Consider the following 13,760-nt stretch of genomic DNA (forward strand, 5'->3'; position numbering starts at 1 on the left):
CAGCAGGAAGGGGGGACAGGATGCTGCCTGGGAACGCGCTCCAGCCAGGCAATAAAAGCATTCAGCCGAAAGAAATTAGCTATGGCTGCTTCGACAGCGAGAAATACAGAATGCAAATGTTCTCTCACAGAGAACGAATTTGAGAAGAATTGCAAACCAAGGCTGCTTTTTATCTTTCCATAGGATAATGAAGACTGAAGATAAGTTTCTTTAAGGTTTCTGAAAAAAACTTTCATAGCTTGGTTATAATGGCCAGATTACATACAAGGAAGAACAGATGACTGAATCACAGAAAAAACCAGATTTGCAGGAAAAATTCTGAAGAACATCAGATAAACCTTCAGCTCAAGTAATTTATTTGGTTTGTTGTTACTTAGCATATCCCTAGACAACTGAAATTTGGACACTATTGTCATACGTTGATAGAAGGCTGGATCACAAACACTATATTAATTTTCTTAGATGTTCCTATTTCAGCATTTTTTTCCTTCAGATAAATAATTTCTTCAAGAGCTGCAAGCACACTATGAGTTTTCTTTATAGTAACAAGACAAATATTGTTAGCCAGCATTAAACCAAAAGCAATAAAAATTGTTGATTTAATCTGTATCTGAAAGTTACATGGGAAATTGAACTTTTTTTTTCTTTTCTTTCCAGAAAATACATCCACTCAGAACAATGTATTAGTAGTAGTATTTTTACAATGAAGAAAGGCTTTATGAGCCTAAATACTATTCTACCACATAATCTGTTCAGATTTAGAATTTTACTTCCTTGGAGTTACTTTGTTTGGGTTGGAGTTACTGAGTGTAACTTGGAGTTACTTTGTTGTTGGGTTTTTTAATTTTTTTCCAGGACAATATTCAAATAAACATTCTTATTTATTTTAAAGGTGGTGCTTGATCTTGTGCTATAAAGAATTTATAGCTATCTAAAGTCAACTGCAAAGGAAAACACATATACTTTCTCTTTATATTTATTTTAAAAGGTTTAAGTCTAAATTCATTTTAGAACAGTATGCTAACACAGAATTTTATTATTTTAACACAAACAGTTAAAAAAGTATGTCAAACTGTTTTGTATTATTGCTAGTGAGCTTTCTATCAGGAAAAAAAAATAGGAAAAGAAATAAAACTCTAATCTTTCTTCTATTTCACAGCTGTCAGTGCCCAGGCAGATGGCAAGGACAAAATGTAATTTAGTCAGAATTCATTAAGCACAATTAGGCAATTTGATAGCAATATAAAAGATTAAGATGGACATCTGAGCTAGGAGGTGTCGAAGACGGCACCTGTTTGCTTCGTTCAAAAATAATGAAGAAAGAAAACCATCTTCGTTAACAGCTACTCTACTGGCAAAGCACGTTACCTGAAGGAACAGACCTTTGTGATACAACGCTCTGCTATGGTTGCACATAAACAGTCATTTAGAGAAAAATCTATTGCTCCGCCTGGTAAAAATTAGCTAACATTAAAGTGATTCAGATCTCAAACAATGTAAAAAAAAAAAAAAAAAAAAAAAAAAAAAAAAAAAAAAAAAAAAAAATCGAAACAAACAAACCAAAAACCAAAACGCCTAAATCCTAACCTTCCAATGTTACCATTTCTCTTTAGTTTCTGTTACGGGGGAAAAAAAGAGAATTGGAAACATTTGTTTTGTTGATTTTTTGAAGGACATTTATCATTAGACTGGTTGTAGTGATGATTTATGTAGTGATAATACTTACATAAATTCTGTCCTTACTGTACCGAACTTTGATATTGTGAAGGAGAGTGGCCTCATTTAAATACATAAGGGAACCTGCAAGTAAAAAACAATCATACATCATTAAGAGCTCAGGACTACCTTTGCACACAGACAAAAAACCGAATCCTAGGATTAACGAGAATCTTACTTCCTCTCTTTAGTTTAATCCTATCAATCATTTCTTTATAATGTTTGGAAGCAGAACTGCTGACTCAGTATACAGATCGAAAACCATAGACGTGCCGTATACTGTACAACTGGAGTTACAGAAAGATGCTGAATAAAAAGTCAGACTCCAGGATTTTCAGTACAGGCCCTGCTCAGTGTAAGCTTCCTTTTACCAGCCTCAAAGAAACACAGTATATCTTCACCCATGCTCGCCCACGAGCACAGAAACTGGCGCCTACCCAAATCCCTAACACCGACCATTTCCTTCCTTCAAGCTGCCCTCTCCAATCTCAGCCTCAGTGTCCCCAGGATAATGCCACCTAACTGACGTTTAGAATATCTACTGGCTCCTAGTGATTTTTAGATGTTTATACCCACCGATTCAATTGGGAAATACCATCTAGAGGTGACAGCAGGCATCACTGCAACACCAGGCACCACTGCAACCTTTGTGTATCGATTCTGAATTCCGTTGCCACTAGGTAGTATATTTTTCTCCTTAGCTTGTTACTATAAAATAACCAAACCAACTCTGCTGAAATATAACAAGGTGGTGACTCCAGGCAGTGAGCGGGCATCCACAGAAAGCTTCAGACTGTACGGGTTCACATTCTGTCAAAGCTGGTCCTTGTTTTCAGCTATAAAGCACTGGAAAGTGTTAGCAACCTTAATTACAGAGGTCATTATCAGTTGCCATTGTAACAATACTAAAAACATTATCCCTAAACCAGCTGAGGGCAGCGCTCATTACACAGCCTCCATTTTCAAATACACTCAATCCTCTTTTTTCTTACTGCTTAAAATTCAAGTGCACAACACTATTCTGTCCTGTTACAACTGACTGACTACCATACCAGTAAACCTTACAGTATCAGCACCACTTTAAAAGTTGTATACATCTGACTGCTGTTGATGGAGGGTGCCTGTAATGGTAACTGCTAACCTACAACTCACACAAGGGCCACATATGCACCTCTGATCTATGACCCACAAAGTTGTTTCTCAAGTTGGCCTGATGCCCCTTCTCATGGGCTCCAGCAGAGAAAAATGTATCCCAACCTATTACGCACATGTGTGTGCAAGAAGGGGTGCATGGTCTTACAACCTGAAGTCAACCTGCCCAGTCACCTTGACCTGCAAAGATGCCTGAAGTTCAGTAAGCAGCTCTTAACATCTCTTTCAGTGTTCCTCCTGCTGCCCAAAAGATACTGGAAAGGATAATGGGAGCACCTGTGTTATCTTTTGTCATCCTTTACCCTTCCTTCCACAGTGGACTGAGGAGTGGCTCTGCCTTCCACCACCTTCTCCAGGCCGGCCTGAAGCAAAGGCAAGTTTAGCCTTCGTCTGGCTTGTGTAGCTCCACTGAGTAACAGCCTTTCCTTCCGTTATATGATTAAACGCAGCTTTACTTTAAATGGTTGGAATCATTCACGTTTCTCAAAGGACCTTCAAGTTTCTGGATTGATTAGGAAAAACCATCTTCCTCCACAAAATCCCTTGCATGCACATCCTTCTGTTGGTGGAGATACACAAGGCATGCTTCAGCTTTATGCTAAGCAAAATCTTCCTCTGGATCACAGCAGCCTTGAAATTGGGCCTGTGCATGATACCTTCAAGAAGCGGCAGGCAGGTCCCAATCACTATGGCTCCTCCCCTGCCAGCCCAGCAGACCTACTCTGTGCACCACATGCACAGTCACTGGTACACGCAGCAACTGAACACAGGCACCCAGCACTGCTCTGCAGGACTTCTCCTCCTTCCCTCCCCAGATGCATTCAGTCCACACAGATGAGAAAATGGTGCTGGGACCACAGATTGCAGGTCTGCCTCCACAGACCTCTTTCCACCTTCATCTCTTTTAATGAGGTCACCTCAAGAGAAAGACATTAAAAGGAAATGGGCCAGAAACAGAAACTTCTGCTTGTTCTAATGAAAGCAAAAATCTCCTTCTCTCCTTGTGTATGCCTGGGGGGAGGGGCAAGATGTTAACTTTGGAAGTTTATTAATTTTTTACGTCACTTGAATTCTCAGCATCAAGCTGAGAAAGTACTATACGGTAATTGACTACATACACTTAAAGAAACAATCACCTTCCTTGACTATATCTTCAAACCTCTCAGGGTTTGCAGGATGCTTTACATGAAACAGTCATTAGTTAAACATCCCAATAAAAACTTGGTAATTACCTAAACAACAAGGAATCCCCGTCCCCAGTACACTCTTTGCAAGTCCTTGTTAAAGCAATGATACCTGCAGACTGGGATAGTGGGAGCTTGCTCCCCGAGGAAACGTCACAGCCTTCACTCAAGACATGCAAACTAAGGCTTACATCAGCAACTTTGAAATGCATTTTCTTTAGATTAAATCCTTTAAAAGAGGCATCCATATCCAGAGGCAAAAGAAGTCACTAGAGAGAGAATTCTGAATATGGCTCACACCTAAATATAAGCAGTGTATACACATGCATGTAGTAGTCCACATATTTACTTATACACACATCTGGAGCTCACAGAAGTGAAGTCAGGCACTAAAAGCTAGGAAATATCAAGGTAAAACTTACTCATATTGGCTCTCCTGTGCACACAATGAAACAGGGTTTGTATGGGAAATATCTTCATCAAGTAACTGCAAGTCTCTGCATCCCTGCCCCCTTCATTTGTTTTTAAATTGTTTCACTCCAGAAATAATAATTTTAAAATAATATTTTTCTTGGCCATAGAAAAAAATAAGTATTTCACTTTTGGTGATGACCACCCAAAATCGAGTGGCGTTTGAAGGAGACAGAAGAGGAATGTGAAATCACATACACAAAAAAAAAAGGTAGTAAGTGCTTTATCTTTGTACTGTTTGCAATATTTACTGAAAATTCACATCCGAAGAAGGGCTAGATTCTTAAAAAGGTATCTCTTGCAGCCAATGCATTTGGGATATGGAAGACAAAGGCTCCAAAAAAGCAATACTTCAGCAAATTACTTCCTAGAAGGGAGTTAATCACTAAAGCATGGGTTGGAATGGTTAAGTGTATTAACTGGTAACTAGTATTAACTATCTTTCAGGATTTTTCAGAACAGTATTACAAGGAGAGACTGAGAGCACTCAGTATTTTATGAAGTTTCTTCCTAAAGATCAATGATGCTCAGCACAGACACTCTCTGACAGAGAAGGAAAATGAACTTGCGTTTCACATATCCTGGAGATAAACCACAACTATTGAACAAAAAGTGAGAATACATTAGAAAGGCCTCAAACCAATGTTTAATACAGAAAGGATTACTGGACAGCTTGGTTCCACCTGTAACGACACTGCACTAAGCCAGATCATAACCCTCAGGTCGCACCTTCTTGTCCCTTATGGAGCAGCTCTAACAGCTGTGTTTCCTGTCACGGAAACCTTTATTCCAAAACAGGAATTGACTAAACCACTTTCAAAGTCCTAGCCTCTATTTTAAATGAAGAACAATAGAAAATACTTTTGCCCACCATTTACAAAGTTACCAGCATTTTCACCAACCAGCAAACACTATAGGAAACACTTAAAAGAATTCCCTTCATCAGGTTTTCAAGACAGGACAGTCTCTGTGATTTGCTCACACAGAGCACCAGCAGCAAAATATTTCTTTAACTGTTTTCTAAAAGCTGATGTCAGTGGATGCCAGTGCTCAGTGTTCTCCGTCCTCTCTCCCCTATCCCCAGATCTGAATACCATATTTGCTTCCATACATCTAACCATAAAATATTTAACAAAATAAAAGCCCTACAGATGAACACTGCAATTTGTAACACCAGTTCACCTCCAGCTGCAGTCCTGTATCCAATTCCCTATAACCTATTTCTTTTTCCAATGATCCAGTAATCTGGATCTGTTTTTTCCCCACAGATCCAGATTACTGCCTCCAGTTTGTGGAAGATTATCTTAAAATTTATTTTCAATTACCTGTACTTCCACAGGAATGCTATCTGAGAAACAGGTTACATATATGAAAATACTGCTGTTAAAGCACCTAATTCTTTTGCTGCTCTATAAAAGATGGAGTTAACTCGCATAATGCTGAATGCAGTTGATCCTGATGCAGTTAGGTGACATGCGTTATGTATATGAAGTTGGGTAATAGTTAGTTGTACATGGAAATAACACAACTACGACTTCTTCTAAAGTGTTCAACTGAAAACTAAACAACACAATAAATGATGTTTAAAATGGGCTTAAGAAGTTTAAACGACAATAGAGATCATATGTAAATTCAAGCAATGAAACACCACAAAGACTACAAGGAAGAAACAGGAAGCTTGTAAGGAAACAATATTCTTTTCTCTACAGATTTTTTTTCAAACGCGTATTTTTAAAGTCATAACTTACAATTATCTTCTACATCCTTTTTGCTGTCCTCTTCCGCAGGAAACACTTGATTGATAGGAGCATGGAAAGTCTGATGAAAAATATTAATATTGTCAGAATTCCATAAAAATAGAAATATAGTTCGAAGATGTCTGTTGAGATGATACAAGTGAGTGCATTGTAATTGTGGATGGCTTAAAACAAAGCTGCCAGCTTTATATTTCAGCATTGGAAACTTTACTGTGCTACTAGATGCAGACAGGAGTTGCTGCATTTACATTACTACACTACAGTACAAAAATGCAGTCACTGTAATATACTTTCTTGTCAACATTTGATGCCCATTTCCAAAACGGCATGCAATATTGTGTAATATAAAAAATAAGGACAAAAAAAAAGTACAGCAAAGGGAACAGCATTGTAAAAGACACATAACTTCTTCAGTTATGTTAAGAGGCACAAAGAATAAAAAACCAAATTATTAGTTCAGTTGAAGGACTGGGCTGTCATATTATCATATGCAGTTTTAAAACTTTCCTACTTAAAATATAATATGTTCAATACATAACATCTCTGTATCCCCAAATACTGTAGCTTTGATTATTGCTTGGGTTTTATTTTTTACCTTCAATAAATCAATACTAAAGTAAAATAAGGCCTTTCCTTAACCCCTGTGTTCTGGTTATACAAAACAGGCATTTATCAACCGGAAAAATTCACAACAAAAGCAACTTCATTTCTTCTTTATTCTCCAAAAATCATTATTTATATTGTGCTAAAAAGGAAGGAAAAACACCCTAGCGCACACACATTACAGCATCTGCACAAAACTACCTATTGTAAGAGGTAGGTTTTTAATCATACTTTCTAGTTTACCGTAGTAATAGCTTATTTGAGCTACCTATGAATGAACAAAAACCCTGTTGTACCAATTAAACACGATAGCTGCCACGCTGCGGCAGGCACAGTCTCCTTTTCCCGGTGGAAATGGAGACAAGAAGTCTAGTCTAATATTTGAAAAGGCAACCGACTGGATCTAAAGAATGACCTTAATAAACAAACATGTTTGCTTGTTTAACATTGTACTCAGCAAGACAGTTCCACGAGAAACATTGCACATGGAAGTTTAGGATAAAGATGGCAACTTGCTCCAGCCCTGCTTTAGCACACCAGACACAATATGTGAACTCTTGTAGCTTACAGTATCATGAAGGGCCACAAATTCCAAATCCCTTCACAGTTAGAAATGTCTTGGAGCAGAATTAATTGCTGCCAGTCAGAAAGCAGTAGGTCTACGATATCCTTTCCCTTCAAAGTTATCATAAAGTATGCAATTTATAGCCATAATAAATTCTATTTTTGTCATCCCTTTATCAGGATCTAAGGCAGAAAAATAGGCACAAGAAGCTTTATTAAGGGAAATGGAGCTGCTCGGTGACACTGGAACATCTGAACATCCGAACATCCATCAGAACAACTTACTCCAAAATATTCTTTATCAGAGCATGGAGGACATGAATGTCTTCACCCATCTCAGAAAGCTGCCAGCTGCTATTCAGAGTTTTAACAGCGGAGAGATCTGCCCCCCTTTCCTCCCTCTCACAATGTTGCAGTTAGAACATATTATCGCAATAAATCTCTGCAAGTTTGTCAATGATAAAAGTGTATCTCATTGAGTAAAGAGGTATTTGAACACAAAAGTTTCCCATGTAATCAGTCCCCTGTGCATGGAACAGCAGAAAAGTTTAAAGAGAATATGACTGGCTTCACGAAAATCTAACTTCACCTCTTGTTCTTGTCTCTGATGTGTTACACAAGTTTAACTACTAACAAATACAGAAAATTTTTTCACATGAGAGAATGAACACGATACCCAGCTATTCTGTTACACTCTTCACAGATCTCTGTACTTAACATTTCATGGACCTAAAGCCAGCCATACCAGACCTATCCGATGAGGAAGAGCTTTTTCACTGTCCTCACCACTCAGCCTTCTGATTCAAGATGAATTTCAATTAAAAAAAAAAAAAAAAAAAAAATTCATGCTATAATATGTCCTCCATTTTTTCACTCTAATGTGAATTGTGAATTAATTCCTAGAATATTTCAGAAGTGATGAAACAAATAAGCAGTAAGAAGACATCTGAAAAGAATTCATGCTATAATATGTCCTCCATTTTTTCACTCTAATGTGAATTGTGAATTAATTCCTAGAATATTTCAGAAGTGATGAAACAAATAAGCAGTAAGAAGACATCTGAAAACTGATGTGTTTCTGTTGGACTTGTCTAGATCACAACATGAAGCCTAGTTTCAACTATATCAACAAAGAATTTCACTCCTATATGTCACAGGTAGACTACTGCTTTACATAAGGTGATTACTTGTTATGTAGGTAAATACGCCAGCTAGGTGTGCAGAGCTCTGAGTATTGGCAATTACTATTAAAGCCTAATATACTAAAATAGGAAAATGGGCAAGCTATCTCAGATCTATAAATAAAAAAATATCCAAATAAATTCTTTACTATGTTAGCCCATTTTTTTCTTTTTTAAAATACATTTATTGTAAGGAGAAAACACTTCAGCCATTTGGTAGAAGATTTCTGCATTAAGACATAGCTCAAGACAAACTTGTTCTAAGAAAATGGAAAGAGTATTAATCTTATAAGACACTGAAATGGTCTCAGGAGGCAAACCAGAAGGTTTGGGGTGTTCTGTAGGGAGTTTTTCCTCTTTGTAATGAAGCAGCCCCTGAAATCCAATGGCAATCTTAACTATTCTCCCAGAAACTAGATGAGTGAAAAAAGATATCTTTCCATTCAAGCAGGATCTTCTTTCTACCATGTAATTCAATACGTAACCATGCCTCCCTTTATACCTAACAGATACAGACAGGAGACATCCCTATTCTCATCTGTATTTCACAAGCCAATCTAAAGCAGTATGAGTGGTGTGTAAGACAGACAGGAACATCTCATTCGCGCAAGCAAGCTGCACTCACTATTAAAAAAAAAATCCTTAGCTTGAAACACTGACCTTTGCACATACTGATCCTTACTTTCAAAGTACATTTATTCATTTATACTTAGCCCGGAAAAATACCTTTCTGGTTATTCACAGCATACCAGAGCAGGTGCCCCATAAAGCCCTCCATGACCCTTCAGAACTGCGGCAGAGCTGTCAGGTGCCTCTGCGCTGATGGCAGGAGGGGTTTCAGTGAGTGCCTGCAGCACCGCACACCTTTCCAGTGACTGCCAGAAACTCATTACTGCTGATGCTCTAAAAAATGCTTGCCCCTCATTCCTCAGTGCCACAAGGGTCCCAAGAAGGCATCTCAGGGTGCCAGTCCCTCTGGGGCATCTCTTCCTACTCACTGCTCTTAGATTTACCTTCTCCAGAAAAAGAGTAAATTCCCTCTTTAGCAATTTCACTGTCATCTGCCTTCTCCCTGTTACTGCATCAAACAACACAACAAAATAAGATACACACAACAGGATCTGAGGTTGGGATTCCCAGTAAACTCAGAAAAGTACATTCCAAGTAGAAGTGTAAGTTTAACAGCTGGCTGCCTTTCTACCCACTTCCTTCCTTGTACACCAGTGTGAGACTGCTGTAGGGCCACGGGTCCTGTTCAGAGCCCATTCTCAGAGCAGTGCTAGAGCCCTAGGTGGGATCACGCTCGTTAATAAGCCACTCCACAGTTTCTTTGTGATCTAGTTTTCAGGGAGTAGCTCCCATCGTGTAACACATGCATGCTCAGTCCTGATAACACACTCCTGCAGCCTGGATTACTCTTCCTTGTACAGTTCAGGCTGGGTGACTCAGATCCCCACCTCTCTCTACACAGGCAGCTTCCACACAGAAATGTAAATACTGTTGTTAACTCTGTATGGGCTGTGGTACCCAAAACTGCTACTGCCGGTTTATAAGTAAATTGGTGTGTGGGCCAACTAGTTTCAGCCAGTCTGGACTGGGTAACTTGGTTTCATCATACAAAGCAATCTAGGCCACGCTGGCCTCAGCTCCTCCATCCTCCTGCCACTGCTTGCTGCTGTCCTGAAAACTTTCCATATCTTCATTCTTAAGGTGGATCAGTTCCCTGACCTCATTTGCTGTGTCATGCACAGCTTGGTGGGCAGAGCTGAAAGGGTGCCGCTCTGCAACACCAGAACTAGCTGCATGTGGGAAAGGAAGAGAGGGAAAATGTTAAGACATCATAAAACTGCTGCCTTGTAGCATTTATTGCAGCTATTAACAATACATTTTAATTAACCATTAAGTGGTATAAAAGGCAATAATCAAACACATGCATACACATTTCCTTCTCTACCTGTGATCTCTGCTAAGCTACCAGTGCCCACAGAGAATACATATGACATGTTAACGACCCAAATTAAAAAATAATAAGTTACACTGCCTAGATATGTTTACAAGATCAGGTTACTCCTCTCTCTGTACTTATCATGGGCAACTCTGGAGCTGCTGGATCACTCTTTCCTATCAAAGAACACTTTTGAACTATAATTTTAAGTAAACAAAGTTGATAATAATGGGTATCAATGCTGACTATTTCAAATAAACAATCTAAGCACACAAGAACAGAGTCTTATTAAAAAGACAAAAAGCAATGAGAAAATTTCACTATAAAAAGAAATCAATGACACCTTGAAAAGACTAAGAAGATAATCAAGAAAATGCTTTACTTCATCTCCACCTTAATATAAGGAAGTTTGATAATTAGAAATACAGGACCATAATCTGCATGGTATTTAACCAGTGAAGTTTGTTATCTTAAATGAATGAATATTAGGCCCTTAACTGAACTGCTTAATTCAAGAAAACAGCCAAGAGCTGAATAACAAACTTTCTAGACAAAAGAGATTGATTGTCATGAACCATGAAGCAAAATATTTGTATTTTAGGATCATTTTTTGTTTTCACAACAACAAATATATATATATATGCTCTCTGAAAGGAGCATAAGTTAGAAATAATTAGCAACTCAGAAATCTCTGTATTGCCTGCTTATGTTTCAATATACAGACTTTCGCTCTCTATCAGATCAGAACCATTTGGGGATATAAACAGAAATAGCAGTGGGTGTCAAAATAATTTAAGTCAGTTAAAGACTACTTAGCTATTGTTTTGGAACATTTAATACTCTTGTCTGAATAATCTTGCTCTTCCCCAGACCAAAGAATGCATACTACCAACTAACATACAGACCTTATCTCTCACACAAAAATCAGACCTTACACGCTTTATATTTCTAAGGAAAACAAAATCAATTTCCTCTCCAAGACACAGAAAAAAAGAAACATTCCCCCAAAAGGAAGGACTGCTGCATAACCTTTTGTCCTGTAACAAAGCACTCTCTACTATTGCTGACGTGGAGAAAGAAGTTACGAAAACATTTTGTCTTTTCCGTACCTGAAGATAGAGAAAACTGCTAGAAAGGGCACATATCACATATTCACAAAGACGAAAGTCACAGCTTTTAGAACAGTGTCTGATCTTGTTCCAGCTAGTAAATACCAGGATGCTGACTATATGAAATAGGATAATTGACAGATAGATAGATATAAGGTGCTTCCTGTAAAAACTGACATTTAATTACGACATACTTAATCTGAATGATGTCATGATAAATGAAGCAGTTGGATTACATTAATCAGGATGAATTAGGACTTTAAAGTTACATTTGTTTTGCCTTTAATTTGATGTAGAAATTCCATAGGACTTGTGTTGGACTCGTTACTTCTCAAGGTATTTGAGGTAAGAGGATTCATCTCTCAATCTTCATTAGTCTAACAGCAAGGTGTCTAAGTCAGAGCCTAGCACACCCCTGTAAAACACTCTCTATGCATGCAGGGGAAAATAGAAAAGCTACTCTCAACAGCAGTCTCTTAACCAGCCTCTGATTTAGAAAAATAAAATGTACAGTACTGAATCAAATGTCTACAGAGATTCAATCCTTTCACAAACATATAAATGACAGAAAGCCTGCACTTCTTATCAGTGGGATTTTTCATTTACAATGCAAGCTAGAGCTAAACAAAGATCTGTAGCCAAGCTGTGAAAAGAAAACTAATTTTCCACTCCTTTAGGCTGCATATGTAATTGTAGATTTGGCAAAGATATGACTTATGTATAAAATAGTTTTTCTAAAGTTTTTCTCTGTTCCTTTGTTTGTGAGACACTTACCTTGCCTTTCTGATTCAAAGGTTCAATAGTTAAGTTGTCAGGGCCAATGTCCACAATCATCCCCATCTGAAACCCATCAGTTGGGTGTGGAGCCCAAACAGGCTTCCCGTCCTCCATTGTGGAATCTATCCAGTATTTCCTGTAAGAAAAAGAAAAAAAAAATTGTATACAAATTTAATAAACTATCAGGATTCACTATACAGACTTCAGTTTATTATGTTTATTCCTATTATTCAGTGTGGAAGGAGCCAGCCTGCAGACCCGAATTAGCCTGTTGGGATAAGATTCTTCCAGCCTTTTCTCCAACCTGTGATGCTTTGCTTACAGAGGACACTCTCGGACTTGAGTATGTAGAAGATTCAAGAACACATCAGTTTTGTGGAGGGTCTACAGCTGCTCCCTGCAGTTCTTTCCCCAATTTCCCTAACCAAAAAGGGAGCCTAACTCATGGTCAGAACAGAAGTACAAGACAGATTTGAAGCTAAGACTGTACTAGGAGTGTGTAAATACACATGTATAGACAAAAATATATACAAACACATATGTATGCAGTGCGTCACATGACTAAAGGATACTTGTCTGTACATGATTTGGTGTACAAATACTTGAAAATACTTGCATTTCTGTAACGGGCCTACGTCAAGGCACAGGAGCAGAAATCCAGTCTCTTGTCATTTGAGACGAATGACCATGCTCACTCTTTCACGTGGGTGGGCATATGGCTTTTAAATAATCCATGAACATATTTGGTCACAATTGATTTACCATACTATAAGCCTCTGAGAGACTGACTTCTGATACTGTAACATTACAACTCTGCCTCTTAAGGAATATCAACTTAACTTTCTATAAAAATTTGGTTTGAGAAATGTTTCAGAGGAATTTATGATGTGCAGGAGAAATAGATGCAAAGGCCAACACATTCAAACCTTAGGGTCCTCAAGTTATGTAGCTAAACAAGCTCCAGATTAAAAGCAGTATTTGATTGCATGCAGTGCTCATTGAGCTAACCAGGAAAGTTGCCAGGACCGTCACACTCTGAATGGCTAATGGTGCCATTTTAAATACGCTGAATTAGTCCTTTAAAAAAAAAAAAAAAAAAGCAGCACCAAAAAATACCACACACCCAAAAAAAACCCAACACCTACTTTGTAGTTCTTATCCTAGTAAGAACAGAGAGTCCACACAACTTGAAAGACTCACTTCTCCTGGACATTTCTTACTCCCCTCCAAAATTCATTCACATACTAAACTGACAGGATTTAATGATTCCAAAACTTGTAAAAAGTATCTCGTATCACCAA

General features: G+C 38.1%; 1 protein-coding gene across 1 annotated transcript in view; it reads right to left on the reverse strand.

The window, feature by feature from the left end:
• The window catches only part of LOC104499869 (unconventional myosin-VI), a gene marked incomplete at its 3' end in the record, with an annotated part of 29,894 nt that extends 17,305 nt beyond the window's left edge, over positions 1-12,589 (reverse strand). Inside the window, exons 1-3 of the mRNA XM_010143433.1 lie at positions 12,457-12,589; positions 6,272-6,341; positions 1,727-1,800 (exon numbers count right to left, since the gene is read on the reverse strand). Coding sequence (XP_010141735.1) covers positions 1,727-1,800; positions 6,272-6,341; positions 12,457-12,573 — 261 coding nt within the window. The remainder of the gene's footprint in view (positions 1-1,726; positions 1,801-6,271; positions 6,342-12,456) is intronic.
• Positions 12,590-13,760: the final 1,171 nt, after the last annotated feature.

The sequence above is a fragment of the Buceros rhinoceros genome, unplaced genomic scaffold, assembly GCF_000710305.1.
Source record: "Buceros rhinoceros silvestris isolate BGI_N320 unplaced genomic scaffold, ASM71030v1 scaffold23339, whole genome shotgun sequence".
Classification (NCBI taxonomy): Eukaryota; Metazoa; Chordata; class Aves; order Bucerotiformes; family Bucerotidae; genus Buceros; species Buceros rhinoceros.